Source organism: Puma concolor, chromosome E3, assembly GCF_028749965.1.
Source record: "Puma concolor isolate L17-30 chromosome E3, mPumCon1.1.hap2, whole genome shotgun sequence".
NCBI classification, from domain to species: domain Eukaryota; kingdom Metazoa; phylum Chordata; class Mammalia; order Carnivora; family Felidae; genus Puma; species Puma concolor.
The window spans coordinates 33,314,435-33,330,311 of NC_141682.1; the positions used below are offsets into that span (position 1 = coordinate 33,314,435).

The 15,877-nt window shown below is 47.3% G+C and overlaps 1 protein-coding gene across 1 annotated transcript in view; it reads left to right on the top strand.

The window, feature by feature from the left end:
* Nucleotides 1-15,304, top strand: part of LOC147573123 (protein APOLTP-like) — a 129,766-nt gene extending 114,462 nt beyond the window's left edge. The window contains exons 62-66 of the mRNA XM_086691834.1: nucleotides 858-1,063; nucleotides 1,222-1,875; nucleotides 2,065-2,178; nucleotides 2,330-2,471; nucleotides 15,093-15,304. Coding sequence (XP_086547960.1) covers nucleotides 858-1,063; nucleotides 1,222-1,875; nucleotides 2,065-2,178; nucleotides 2,330-2,471; nucleotides 15,093-15,109 — 1,133 coding nt within the window. The 3' untranslated portion in view covers nucleotides 15,110-15,304. The remainder of the gene's footprint in view (nucleotides 1-857; nucleotides 1,064-1,221; nucleotides 1,876-2,064; nucleotides 2,179-2,329; nucleotides 2,472-15,092) is intronic.
* Nucleotides 15,305-15,877: the final 573 nt, after the last annotated feature.

Consider the following 15,877-nt stretch of genomic DNA (forward strand, 5'->3'; position numbering starts at 1 on the left):
GGGCGGATCTGAAGTCCAGGGGCAGGCGTGGCACCCAGGGCCTGGCGGGACTGGGATTTCGGTGCGGGTTCTTGTCACCACACAGGTCGGGGGGGGGGGGGGAGGGGGCCGGGGGCTCGCCTTCCTGCGCACAGGGGTACTTCCTCTGCAAGGCATAGGTGAGGGAGGAGCTGCTGGGTCTCAGAGCTCCACCTGTGTGTGACCTTGGGCTGGTCTGTGACCTTCAGCTCAGAGAGCTGACAATGGGGCTTTCGTCCCCTCCTTGTGCGGCCGGGTGAGCCAGCAGCTGCCAGGCCTGGGTCACCCTTCCTGCCGCACACGGCCCAGGCCCCTGCCCCAGGGCGGTTTGGGCTGGATGAGTCAAGCTGTCTACCGCCCCCCTCCCCGCCTCAGCCGCCTTTGAAGAGGGCGGAGCCAGGCCCCGTGGTACCTGCCTTGTGTTGGATGGACCTTTGGCCACAGTCGTGTGTGCGTCGTTTTTTTAATGTAATTCTGTTTTACAGTAGCTTCATGGACACACAATTCACTTACTAAAGCATATGATTCTGGGGCTTTGAGTATATTCATAGGGATACATATCTGTCCCCACAGTTGATTTTAGAACATTTTTGTTCCCTCAACCGACCCCACCCGTCATCTCTCAGCCATCACCTCCCCGCCCCAGCTTTACAAGGCTCGTGCACGTGTCAGTCCTTTGTTTCTTTTTACTGCTGACTGGGCTGTAGCTGGCTCAGTTCGGGGTGCGGGGCTGGGGAGAAGAGCTGGGGACAGACCCCCTCTCTCCGCACGTGGGCTGCCCCAGAGGACACCGGCCCGAACTGGCCGTCCTCACCTACCTGGCGACCTCTTCTTCCCAGACCATGCTGTGGTGGCCGGGGCCAGGCACATGGTGACCTTCGATGGCCAGGTATGGAGCCTGGGTGTCCACTGTGGGAGCCTGCTGCTGGCCAAGGACTTTGCTCACAACACGTTCTCGTTGACGCTGAACCGGGCCAGTTCAGGGCTCACGTCCGTGTCAGTGCAGCTGAACCACACTTCCCTGGTGTTCTACCCCCGCCTGAAGGTGAGCCGTGCGAGCGTGGGAGGGGCAGGGGCCCAGGGGGAGGACAGTCTCCTGCCGGCCGTCCCATCCACACACCTGTGTCCTGGGCCCCACGCCCTTCCCACCCGGTGCCCCGCGGGCCTGCTGCCTGTCCCCCTCAGCCCGTGTCTGGCCCCCAGACCTACAGGCTGTACGAGTCCTCTGAGCCCAGGCAGAGCTGTCTGCACCCAGATCTGCCCCCTCCCGCGACGAGGAGGGATGTGCCCAGGGTCAAGCTGGCCAGTGAGGATGGCGTCTCAATCACCTGTGACGTTCGGGCTGGCCTCTGCAGCGTCACTCTGGGCCTCTGGCTCCACGGTGGGTCTGGGCCCCAGCTGGGGGCCTCCGGGCCCGTGGGGTCGGCCATGCGGCGACCACAGCAGGTGTCCGAGGCCAATGCGGCCAATCCCTGGCCAGGGGTGCACTCGCTGTCCTTGAGAGGCTGGGGGCCAGGTTCCCCAGGACCCCTTCCCGCTGCTGCTTCCTGGGGGGCTCCCAACCTGAGCAGGCACGAGAGGAGCCGTTGCGGTGGCTCGGCACATGAGGGCTTCCCTCCCTCCGTTTCCTTTCTCCTCTCCCTCTGGGGAAGGGTCAGAGCCAGGGTGTGGCGTGGGAGTCAGGGGTGGAGGGTCCGGCCCCCCCGGGAACCCTGGCCAGGCTCGCCCACGTCCCCCTTTCCCATAGGCGTGTCTGCCGGCCTCCTGGGCACCAACGACAACGAGGCCGCCAACGAGCTGATGCTGCCGGACGGCACCCTGGCCCACGGCCTGGAGGAGCTCGGCCTCACCTGGCAGGTGAGCCGCTGGGCCGCACCAGGGCTCCGTGGCTGTGGGTAGAGCTTGGCCCCCTGCATGCAAACTCTGCAGACAACTGCTCACACCCAGGAGGTGGCCACCCGCTCCGGAAGCTGATGCACCTGTTTTAGATGCCCGGGAGAAGAGAGGTCCGGGGGGGAGGCCTGAGTCTTGGGTTTGTCTCACCAGCTGGGTGGCGACTGTAGGGCCGTGGAGAAAACTCACGAGTGCCCCCAACAGAGCCCCACCTGCCGGGCCTTCTTCCAGGACCCCCGTTCCTGCCTGGGGAACTGCTTCAGTGTGGTGAGTGTGAGGCTGGGTCTGGACCCCAGGGGAAGCCCTGCAGCGGGTAGACCAAAGAACTCCCCTGCCCTGATCCAGCCTCTGCCCCTCCTTGGTGCTCCTCCCAAGGGTGCAGTGGGCAAGGACCCTGACTCTGATGGCTGGCTTTCAGGTGGACCCCACCCCATTTCTCAGCCTGTGCACCCAGGACACCTGTGGCACCCAGGAGCTCTTTCCTGCCTGCAACCTGGCTGCCGCCTACATCCACCTGTGTGCCCGGGGCTTCGTGCCCCTGGACCCTCCTCCACAGTGTGGTAAGCTGCCCCAGCCAGCAATGAGTCTGACTCCTGCCCCATTGACCTGTGTCTTCCCTCCCAGAGGGAAAACCAGTTCCTTCCTTTTGCTTAGCTCCCTTGGGGTGGACAGGCACTCCATCTTCTTACAGTGAGCTCTGTTTTGACTCTGAGTTATGGGCAAAGGGTTACTGACTGAGAAAAAGAAGCCCAAAGACTCCCCCTGTCCAAGCCAGGTCTTGAAAATCCGGGGACCTCTGGCACAGGAGATAATAGCTCTGGGAGGTCAGACAACTATAAACTCAGCTTCCGAAAATTTGTAACCACAGATCTGCTCGTCAGGGATTTTAACGGACACTCTTTCCCCTGTCTGGAAAGCCCTCGGTCAACCAATATTATCCTTCACTCTGATTCCTGTGGCTAAAGTCCACGATGTAGGGTTGAAAGTCAGCAACTGCACCAAGCATGGGGAGTAGAATCCCTGTTAAAGGGAAAATTATTCCTGATGCTTGTAAAAGAGCTCTAAGGTGGGCTGTATTCAGGGGGACTATCACAGTGGTGCGGGAACCACTGCAATGGGGTTTGGCCATAGGGGTGAGAGATGGGGCTCAACTCAACAGGGAGAATTGGGGACTGAGTGCTGAGCAGGGTTGGGGTCTGTGGATGGAAAATTACCAAGATGAACCGTGAGAGATAGGCGAGTTCTTGCTCAATCAAGCTGGCAGGATTCTTGTTGGAGGCAGGCCAGACTGATGAGAGGAACCCTGTCCGATGTCGAGGTAACCAGTCATGCAGGCTAAACCGACTTACCAGAATTCTTGCTAAACCTGGCTCATGGAGAGGTGGAGTCCCCAGAAGCCGGGGCCTCCTTGCTGAGACTTCTGACGCCCCAGGGTAGAATATGGTCCAAACAGAGATTCTTTCCCACTCACTAAGACCTTCAGATGCTAGCATTTGAGAAGATGGAATACATGGAAGAAACTGAAAATGGTAAGTGGGATTCCAGAAGTAATTTCCAGAATTGATAAATATTTACTGAAATTTAAAACATAACACATTTGACAGAAGAAAAAAAATTAATGAACTGGAAAATATAAAACAGAGGGTGAAGTGAGGTGCTAACAGAAACTTCAGAATGAGAACACAAAGAGGTTTGAGAGTGTGATGCCTCAGATTCAGGAAGCACAAGGCAGCCCAAATACCAGAAACCTCTATTAAGACATTTCAGCTTGGGTAAGAGGTCATCTTTCAAGGGAACAGGTAGACAACCAATCTCCCACCAGCAAGAGTCCAGTCTCTTAAGAGAGTAATTGCTGAGTTAGATTTTATACCCAGGTCTACTATGATATGAGGTTAAAAATGAAACATTATTAGCACTGAACTATCTGAAAATATCTTTCCCACTGGGAGACAGTCACTAAAGGAACAGAGCAAGCCACACAAATTTATTCACACTCCATCTGTGGCTCTGTATTTGCAACACAGGCTGCAGATCCGGCTGCAGAGTCTAAAGTATTTACTGTTTGATTCTTTACAGAAAGCGTTGGCTGACCCTTTGTAGAAACCAGGGAAAGCAGAAGGGAGGAATTTAATGAAACAGGAAGAGATGAACAATAGAAGGGATCCAGAGGGGGAAAAAAGACAGTGACTAGGAATGACCGAGAAGTCAAAACCACAGATCCAGGAGAGACTGAAAGGTCATTCAACAACTCTGGACAGATTGCTGATAACTTTCAAGACCTAGCTTGAATACAAATTGATTTTTTAACCTGAAGAATCTCATAGCTATTAAATCAACTGAATCTATAGACTATAATGTTGTCTAAAAGACAGCAGGCAAAGCTTACTTATTAGGACACCAAAAGCCTGATTCACAAAAGAAAAAAATAGACCTCGTTCATACAAGACAAAATGTTTACAAACCACTTATCTGACAAAGGACTTCTATCTAGAATATATAAACTCAAATTTAACAGTAAAAAAAAAAAATCTAAGTAGAAAATGAGGAATCACATGAAGACATGTCACCTAAGAGGACATACAGGTGGCAAACAGGCCCAGGAAAGAAAGGTGTTCAGCAGTATTAGTCATTAGGGAAGTGAGAACACTACATACTTACTAGAACAGTTTAGAAAAAAACAGCAACACCAAAGCCTGGCAAAAATGTAGAGAAACTCATTCCCTCATCTGTTGCTGGTGGGGAAATATAGAATGGTACAGCCACCCTGGAGAAAAAGCTAAGAACACACTTAAAATATAATCCAGCAATTGCATTCCTGGGTATTTATCCCAGAGAAATGAAAACCTGTGTTTCACACAGAAGCCTGGACGTGATTATTCATAGCACTATTATCTGTAAGAGCCCAAACCTTGAAACAGCCCAAAGTGCCTACCTTTGGTGCACAGCTAAACAATGTGGGTATGCCCCTACCATGGGATATATTCGGCAATAAAAAGGAACACCCTACTGGTACAGGTAACAACTTGGATGAATCTCAAAAGCATTATGCTCAGTGGGGAAAAAAACCCCAAACTCCTAAGGTCAAGCGCCATATGATTTTATTTACCTAACATTCTCAGAATGACCAGTTATAAAGATGAAGAACAACTCAGCTGCTGTCTGGGTCTGGGACGATGGAGGAGGGAGAGGTAGCCCAAGGGAGGTGTTTCTGGTGGTCGAACAGTTGTGTATTTTGGTGGTGGTGGTGGTAACACAAACCTACAGCTTCAAGGAGATGTCCGAACTAGATACATGCCTTCGACCACTGTCAACGTCTGGGTTTGGATATTGTGCTCTCGTTACTGAAGATGTGGCCACTGGAAGAAACCGAATGTAAGATACACGGGACCTCCCGGCCCTATCTTTGAACCTTCTTCTGAAAATCTGTCATTAGTTCAAAACAAAAACTTTTAAATGGTACACACCAAGCCCAGATCATGTTAGAGGCAAGTTGAAATAATTTACTGTAACACTTCCAGAATAGGAAAATGAAACCTTTCTATCCCCAACTCATGTTAATGAAGTAGTAAGATATGAACACACGGCAAGGACAAGGACAATACAGGAAGAGAAAGAAAAGCCCAACTTCGCACTTGAATATAGAGGTTACTAATGTATTAATAAACTAAACAATCTCTGGAATCCAAGGATGGTCTTTAAGAATAATGTACTAAAGAAATTTAGGTGATTCAGGACTCTTCTAGTGAGATAGCTAATAATGCATTGGAAACATCTTTTTTAATGTTTCACAGAGAGAGAATCCCAAGCAGATGCCACCCTCAGCACAGAGCCTGATGCAGGGCTCGATTTCATGACTCTGGGATCGTGACCTGAGCCACAATCAGAAGTCAGACGCTCACCCAACTGGGCTACCTAGGCACCCCTGGAAACATCCTGATCAAAATGCAGAGGAAAACATGGCCCAAGAACACTCAGATCAACAGAACAGAAAAGAGAACCCAGAAATGGACCCACAAACGTATGGCCAACTCATCTTTGACAAAGCAGGAAAGAATATCCAGTGGAATAAAGACAGTCTCTCCAGCAAGTGGTGCTGGGAAAACTGGACAGCGACATGCAGAAGAATGAACCTGGACCACTTTCTTACACCAGACACAAAAATCAACTCGAAATGGATGAAAGACCTCAATGTAAGACAGGATGGCATCAAAATCCTCGAGGAGAAAGCAGGCAAAAACCTCTTTGATGTTGGCCGCAGCAACTTCTTACTCAACACATCTCCGGAGACAAGGGAAACAAAAGCAAAAATGAACTACTGGGACCTCATCAAAATAAAACCTTCTGCACAGCTAAGGAAACAGTCAGCAAAACTAAAAGGCAACCGACGGAATGGGAGAAGATATGTGCAAATGACATATCAGACAAAGGGGTTAGTATGCAATATCTATAAAGAACTTATCAAAGTCAATGCCCAAAAAAACAAATAATCCAGTGAAGAAATGAGCAAAAGACATGAATAGACACTTCTCCAAGGAAGACATCCAGATGGCCAACCGACACATGAAAAATTCTTTAACATCACTCATCCCCAGGGAAATGCAAACCAAAACCACAATGGGATACCACCTCACACCTGTCAGAAGGGCTCACATCAACAACTCAGGCAACAAGAGATGTTGGCGAGGATGCGGAGAAAGAGGATCTCTTTTGCGCTGCTGGTAAGAATACAAGCTGGTGCAGCCACGCCGGAAAACAGTATGGAGGGTCCTCCAAACGCTAAAAAGAGAACTACCCTACCACCCAGCAATGGCACTACTAGGCATTTACCCACGGGATACAGGTGTGCTGTTTCGAAGGGACACGTGCACCCCCATGTTTATAGCAGCACTGTCCACAATAGCCGAAGGATGGAGAGACCCCAAATGTCCACCGATGGATGGATGGATAAAGCAAATGTGGTATATATGTACAACAGAGTATTATCCGGCAATCAAAAAGTGTAAAATGGGGGCGCCTGGGTGGCGCAGTCGGTTAAGCGTCCGACTTCAGCCAGGTCACGATCTCGCGGTCCGTGAGTTCGAGCCCCGCGTCGGGCTCTGGGCTGATGGCTCGGAGCCTGGAGCCTGTTTCCGATTCTGTGTCTCCCTCTCTCTGCCCCTCCCCCATTCATGCTCTGTCTCTCTCTGTCCCAAAAAAAAAAAAACAAAAACAAAAACGAAAAAAAGTGTAAAATCTTGCCATTTGCAACTACGTGGATGGAACTGGAGGGTATTATGCTAAGGGAAATTAGAGAAAGACAAATACCATATGACTTCACTCATATGAGGACTTTAAGGGACAAAACAGATGAACATAAGGGAAGGGAAACAATAATATAAAAACAGGGACGGGGACAAAACACGAGACTCTTAAATATGGAGAACAAACAGAGGGTTACTGGAGGAGTTGTGGGAGGGGGGCTGGGCCAAATGGGTAAGGGGCACCAAGGAAACTACTCCTGAAATCATTGTTTCACTATACGCTAATTTGGATGTAAATTTTTAAAAATAAAAAATAAAATTAAAAAAGAACGTGGAGGAAAACAGACGGCACACTGGCAAGACGGCAGGCCAGGGAGTCAAGACCTTCAGTCCCCCAGGAGAACACCAGAAGTATAATAAAATGGCCCCAAGTAGCTTTGTGGGAACTCTAGAAGCAGCAGCAACCACAGGAGTGCCTGAGCAAGAAAAAGCTCAACTCAGAACCGTAGGGAACCCCATGCATGGTGTTTTTGCTTGCCTGTCACAGTAAGGTTTCAAGTAAAGCCAACCAATTCATCCCTCAGGATGCAAGAGAAAGTGTGGAACTTGCTGACAACGTTCTGACTTGCCTGGGGGCTGCCAGAGGCACAGGCCTCGGTCTCTTCCGGCTCAGAGTGCTGATGACCGTAATGGCAGAGTCTGGGTGTGGGGTTGGAGGTTGCTGAGAGCAGTCACGGCTGCGTATGTGAGAGTCCACAGACCGGCGGGTGGCCAGGGGCCAGATTACAGGCAGAGGAATTCAATGTATCTAGACCCCTGAGAAGAAGCAGGGGGGAGGCTGCTGGGGAAATTTAGACCTTTAAAGGCAGCTGTGTATATTGGGGATGGGAACTTAAGATACCCACAGGCCCAGAGAAGATAAAGCCCCCCCTAAAAATGTTTGAGAGAACCCTGAGCCTTTCTATCCGGCTGGTTCGTGAAGGTCTTCCCCGGCCCAGGGACAGTCTGCCAAGACTGGGAGAGGTGGACGCCTTTTCAAAGGCCCAGTTTCAACAAAAGATGACAAGAGACACACAAAGAAACGGGGAGGCAGGGCCCATTCACAGGAATACCGTCAACCGCCAGGAACCAACTCTCAAGAAAAACTGGCCTCAGACTTGAAAACAACAGTCCTGGACCTGCTGTCAGCTGAGGAAAAGAGGAGCAGACGACTAAACGGAATTACGAAAACAACATCTAAGCAAAAGGAGAATGTCGACAAAGACAGATTGTAATAAGGAACCAAATTGTGGAGCTGAAAAATCCAGTAATTGACTTCATGCCATCTGCCAGACAGTCACTCTACATTTAAAGACACCCATAGGTTGAAAGCCAAAGAATAGAAAAAGATAGTCTATATAAATAATGACCAAAATAGAGCAGGGATGGCTATGCGGGTATCAGACAAGTAGAATTTAAGGGGGAAAAAAAAAAAAAGCTGTTGCAAGGGATAGGAGAGGCCATTAATCCTTATATCGACGCATAATTCACCAAGAGAATCTAACAATTCCAAGTATATATGCACCAGACATCAGAGCTTCTAAAAATCTGAAGCAAACATGGACAGAAGTGAAGGGAGAAAACAGCAACTCTGAGGAGTCCTTCAACCCTCCCCCATCCACCCACTTTCAACTCACACATAGAACATTAGAACACACATGGAACACAGAGAAGATTCTCCAGAATAGACCATTAAGCCACAAAATACGTGCAGTCTTAATACAGTTTTGAAAACTGAAACCACACAACATATCTTTTACCAATCACAGTGAAAACAAATTCCTGAGAAACACAACTAAAAATAGGTGGAAAATAGGAAAAATCAAAAATTGTGCAAAATTCAACAACACACTGTGAAACAATGGGTCCAAGAAACCGCAAGGCAAATTAGCAAATATATTTTTATTTTTTAAGTTTGTTTATTTTGAGAGAGAGCAGGACACAGGCAGAGAGAAAGGGAGAGAGAGCCTGTGCAGAGCTTGATGTGAGGCTTAAACCCACGAATGGCGAGATCATAACACGAGCCAAAGTCAGATGCTTAAATGACTGAGCCACCCAGGTGCCGCAAATTAGCAAATCTCTTGAGACAAGTGAAAAGTAAAATACACCAAAACCATCAGATTTAGAGAAAGCAGTGCCAAAAAGAAAATGTACATTCTTTTCCTGTAAATGCTTAAATGAAAAAAGATGCTAAATCAACAACTAACTTACTCTTTTCCTGTAAATGCTTAAATGAAAAAAGATGCTAAATCAACAACTAACTTTATACCTTAAGCAAGTAAAAATAAATAAATAAAATAAACTGAACCCAAAACTAACAGTAGGAAATCGCAAATGTTAGAACAGAGATAAACCAAACAGAGAATACAGAGAAAATTAATGTAACAAAACGTTTTTTAAAGATCAACAAAACTGACAACACTTTAGCCAGATTGGCTAAAAAAAAAAAAAAAAAAAGTACTGAACTAAAATCAGAAATGAAATACAGAACATTGCAACCAATTTTTACAAAAATCAAAGGGATTTTAGGAATATGAACAATTGTATGACAAACTGGACAACAAAGATGAATAAATTCCTCGAAGTATATGGTTTGCCAAGATTGAATCATGAAGGAATAGAAATCTGAACAGACCGGGAGCCTGAGTGGCTCAGTTGGTTAAGCATCCAACTTTAGCTCAGGTCATGATCTCATGGTTTGTGAGTTTGAGCCCAGCATCTGGCTCCGTGCTGACAGCTCAGAGCCTGGAGTCTGCTTCTGATTCTGTGTCTCCCTCTCTCTCTCTGCCCCTCCCCTGATCATGCTCTGTCTCTGTCTCAAAAATAAAAAAGCATTAAAACAAATTAAAAAAAAAAGTCTGAACAGACCTATAACTAGCAAGAATATTGAAATAGTAATCAAAAACCTCCTCACAAAGAAGGAAAAAAAGGCCCAGGACCAGATGGCTTCACTGGTGAATTCTACCAAACATTCAAGAATTAAAAACAGTCCTCCTCAAGCTCTCCAAAAATTGAAGGGGGAACATCTCCACATCCATTCTATGAGGTCAGCATTACTTCTACACCAAAACCAGATAAAGACACTTCAAGAAACAAACTACAGGGGTGTCTGGGTGGCTCAACTGGGTTAAGTGTCCAACTTCTGCTCAGGTCATGATCTCACGGTTTGTGAATTTGAGCTCCATGTTGGGCTACTTGATGACAGCTCAGAGCCTGCAGTTCAGATTTGGAGTCTCCCTCTCTCTCAAAATAAATAAATATTTAAAAAATTAAAAAAAAAACAAGTGACAGACCAATATCCCTGATGAATATAAATGCAAAATCCTCCAAAATAAATAAATAAATAAAAATACTACCAAACAGAATTCAAGAGTGTATCGAAAGGACTATACACCCAACCAAGTGGGATTTATTCCTGAAATACAAGAAAGGTTCAACATAGAAAAATTATTCAATACACCACAGTAACAGAATGAAGGACAGAAACCACATGAACATCTCAGCTGATGCAGAAAAAACATATGAACAAAAATTTAATATCCTTTCACGACAAAAACAGCAAACAGACTAAAAGGAAACTACTTCAACTATTAAAGGGTATACATGAAAAGCCCATAGATTACATATTTTTTTTTTTAATGTTTCTATTTGAGAGAGAGGGAGACTGTGAGCAGGGGAGAGACAGGGAGACAGAGGATCCAAAGCAGCCTCTGCACCGACATCAGAGGTCCCAATGTGGGGCTCAAACCCACAAACTGCAAGATCACAACCTGAGCCGAAATTGGAAGCCCACCAACTGAGCCACCCAAGTGCCCCCATAGATAACATATTCAATGGTGAAAGACTAAAAACTTCTCTTCTGAAAGCAAGGATAAGACAGCGATGTCTATATTGGCCTCTTCTATTTAATACAGTAATAGAAGTGCTAGCCAGAGCAATTAGGCAAGAAAAAGAAACCAAAGACATCCAAATTGGAAAGGAAGAAACCATCTCTGTCCTCAGACAAAATGACCATATATATTATATACACACACCTATCTATACATATATCCTATGTACCTGTAGAAAACCCTGTAGATGGCACACACACACACAGTCCCTATTAGAACTAATAAACTTGGCCAAGTGGCAGAATACAAAATCGATACAAAACAATCAGTTATGTTTCTACACACTAAACAAAAGGATATTAAGAAAAGGAAATTTAAAAAATAATTCCATTTACAATAGTATGAAAACAAATCAAATACTCAGGAATAAACTCAACCAAGGAGTTGAAAGACCTGTACACTGAAAACTGTAAAACATCACTGAAAGAAATTGAAGAAGATACAAATAAATGGCCAAATACCCCATGTTAGTGGGTTGGAATACTTAATAACATTAAGTATAATAACATATTAAATTAATAACATTAAGTATAATAACATTAAGATACTACTCAGTGATCTACAGATTTAAAGGAACCCCATCAAAATCGCAATGCCTTTTTTTACAGAAAAGAAGTCCATCCTAAAGTTCATACGGAATCTCAAGGGCCCCCAAATAGCCAAAGCAATCTTGACAAAGAGCCAAGTTAGAGGTCTTGCACTTCCAGGTTTGAAAACAATCTACAGTAATCACAACAGCGTGGTATTAATCGGTTGAGCGTCCACTTCAGCTCAGGTCATGGTCTCATGGTTTGTGAGTTCAAGCCCCACATCGGGTTTGCTGCTGTCAGCCAGGAGCCTGCTTCTGTCCCCCTTTCTCTCTGCCCCTCCCCTGCTCATTCTCTTTCTCTCAAAAACAAACCAAACAAAAACAAAACAAAACAAAAAAAACCAACCCAGTATGATGTTAACACAAAGATAGATATACAGTGCAATGTAATTGAATAAAGAGCCCAGAAGTAAACCCTTGTATAGGTGGTCAAAGGCCTTTTTACAAGAGGGTCCAGACCATTCAGCAGACAAAGTACCGACTTTACATCAAATTGTGGGAGGGGAAATGGCAGAAAGGGCTGTCTAAATCCCAAAGAATGAAGGTGGACCCTTACCTTATACCATATACAGACATTAGCTCAAAATGGATCAAAAGCCTAAACATAAAAACTGAAACCAGAAAACCCGCAAAACACAGGGGGAAAGCTTCTCAACATTGGATTCGTCAGATTTCTTGAATAGGACACCAAAGGCACATGCAATTAAAGACAGCAGGCAAATCAGGCTTCATTAAAATTAAAAACTTTTGTGCACAAAAGGACACCGTCAGCAGAATATAAAGGCAACCTATGGAATGGGAGGAAATGTTTGCAAATTTTACCTGATAAGGGGTGACTATCCCGAATATATCAAGAATTCCTGCAAACTCACCAACAACAGAACAACTTGATTTAAAAATGGTCCAGGGCGCCTGGGTGGCTCAGTGAGTTAAGCGTCCGCCTTCAGGTCATGATTTCAGGGCTCGTGGGCTGGAGCCCCACATCGGGCTCTGTGCTGACAGCTCGGAGCCTGTTTTGGATTCTGTGTCTCCCTCTCTCTCTGCGCCTCCCCTGCTCATGCTCTGTCTCTAAGATAAATAAATAAAAACATTTTAAAAAAATTAAAAAGGATCAAAGGAGGGGCACCTGTTTGGCTCAGTCAGTAGGGCATGCCACTCTTGATCTTGGGGTTGTGAGTTTGAGCCCCACCTGGGTGTAGAGATCACTAAAAGTAAATTACAAAACATTAAAAAATGGTCAAGGGACCTGAACAGACATTTCTCCAAAGAAGACACCCAGACGGCCAACAAGCATGTGAGAAGATACACAATGTTACTCGTCTTCAGGGAAATGTGAGTCAAAAGCAGAATGACCTATCACCGGACACCCATTTGGATGGCTACTATTAAAAAAAAAAAAACAACAGAAAATAAGTGTTAGCGAGGATGCCGAGAGACACCGGAACCCTCGTGCACAGTTGGGAGAAATGTCAAAGTGACACAGCCACTAGGGAAAACATGACGGTGGTTCCTCAGAAAATGAAACATAGCATCACCACATGATGATACTCCTGGGGTATACACCCCAAAGAATTGCAAGTGGGGACTCCTACAGCTGTCGGTACGTCCGTTATTTGCAGCAGCTTCATTCACAGTAGCCGGAAGGTAGAAACAACCCAGATGTCCACGGACAGATGAGCGGATGAGAAAAGGGTGATCCGCTGTCCTTACAAAGGAAGGCAATTCTACCACCTCCCACACTTGAACCTGGAGGCCATGAGGCTAAGTGAAAGAAGGGAGTCACCGAGAGACCAAGGCCGTGCGATTCCACTTCTAGGAAGCACCTAACATAGTCCAAAGCACAGGGACAAAATCGAATCGCGGTTGCCACGGGCTGCTGGGAGGCGGAGTGGGGCGCCGTCTAATGGGGACAGAGATGCAGTTTCGCAGGAAGAAAAAAAAATCCTGGAAGTGGAGGGTGGTGATGGCCACACAGCAAGGTGAATGTACCTAACAGGGCTTCACTGTGTACTTGTACGTGGTGATTAAGAAGTTCCTAATTCAAGAACATTTCCTAAGCACCTACTTCATGCTAGACACGGTGACACAACAATAAACAGTGTACTTATAAGCACCGCAATTATAAAAACAACAACAACAACAAAACACACACACACACACACACACACACACACACACACACACACACACACTTGGGGAGTGTGAGTGGCTCAGTCGGTTAAGCACCCAACTCTTCAATTTCGGCTCAGGTCGTGATCTCAGGGTTCGTGAGATCGAGCCCCACGTCGGGCTCTGTGCTGACAGCACAGAGCCTGCTTGGGATTCTCTCTCTCCCTCTGTCTCTGCCCCTCCGACACTTGTCTGAGTGTGCGCGCACGCTCTCTCTCTCTTTCTCTCTCCCTCAAAATAAATGAAGCAACAAAGGATAAAAAAGAACACACTTAAGGAGATAAACTTCTAAAAGCCAGCAGCCACGAACCCACATGAATTGCCGTGGGTTTATGTGACACAGACTGCATGCTTTGGCAGGAAACTAGAAAGTATTCGAAGTATATCCTATTTGGAACAGAACCAAAAATGTAATCTCAATAGAGAACCAAAAAGGCATTTAATAGAATTCTTTAATGTTGGTGTTTTTAAAAAATTCAACAAACGGCGGATAGGCGGGACCTTCCCTGAAGCGGACACTTTGAGGTGTCGGCCATCCAGCCTTTCAACATCACAGTGGGTGGGGACACATCAGAAGCCCTTTGAAGCCAGCAGCCCGCTAAAGATACATTGTTTCTGCCTCTACTGCGTGCTGTATCCACAACCCCATCCTGCTCAGACCACGAGAAGAAATGAAGTACAAGAGATCCGCAAGAAACACTTAAAACGCACCTGCTAATGGCCACTTGCCTCGAGAGGGCGCTGCGTGTCTGTCACTCCTAAGTTGAAGAGACCCGCTCTTTGGTGGCAGCCGGAGATTCAGGGGGTGAGGCTGCATTTCTCTGCAAGCAGAGGGAAGTCACCCTGAGGTCACCAAATATTGTGGAACCATCCAAAGGCCCCTGCTGCTTTCGTGACCTAGAAACCGCTCTACCCGGGAGTCAGCTCGGGTATCACCCCTTGAACTTCCCCTTGCTCCCCCTTTGGGTTTTAGGTGCATCCCCTGTGCTCCCAAAGCCTAGGGTACTGGGGTTCAGCCCTCCCCCTCTTGGCTGGGAACTTTGGGGTGGGGGTGGGGTGACCAGGTCTTGGTTGTCTGTCACACAGGCGCAGGAGATCACCTAACCACACCTGGTGCTCTTCTCCAAAGGGGTGAGATGTCCTTTTAAAGAAGGCCACTCTGGGCCTGTGACAGGGGCTCCAGCATGACTCCAGGCAACAGAAGGGGCCCCTTGTCCTCTGGGCCCACAGAACAGCCTCCTCTTCTCTTTACAGTTGGAGAGTTTGCCTAAGCCAACACTAGGCTGCCAAAGATTTCACACCCGTCACCCGCTCAGCTCAGCCAAGATTCTTGGCTGAACAGAACCATCACAACGAAATGCCAGGAGGCACAGAGATCACACTGGGTCCAGATACAGCCAAGGGGGGCTCATCGTCCATGATTTCAGAATCCTTCCACGGACAATAAAGTTCACAATTGGTCTGGACAGTTCTCTACCTTCCTTGACACCTGCACGGCCTTCTAGGAGACAGCCTGGGCCCCTGCCCCACCCCTGCGGGGCCGGGGCGGGGGGGGGGGGTCCTTTCCAGCCACTGTTGTTGCCCAAGTTCTTTTTTCACTTGCTTTGTTGCTTGGTCTGAGGCCTCCACCGTGTGAGCCCAGGGCTGCCCTGGGGTCTTCCTACTTTGGGACAAGCATGAGGCTCCTTGAGGTATACAGATGGTCCCAAATCCCTTCATCGCAAGCCTGGGGGGAGAGTGTCCCTCTTTGGGGTAGATCCTGAATCTGGAACTGAATGTTTCAGGGGACACTTGAGAAGGCCTCCCTTTTTGGGGGACTGGTTTCCACAGACATGTGCGAGGGGCACCCAGGCCCCAAAGATACAGCCTCCAAAGCTGTTGACCTTTGGGAAGGCTGATCTGTCCCTTGAATTTTTGACTGAAAAATAAATCTGGCACGATCCCAGAACACATCCATTGGATGGATGGGGCTAATCGTCCACTGGAATGATGGGGGAACTTGGGTGGCTATGAAATCGACCCACCACTGGGAGGCCCCC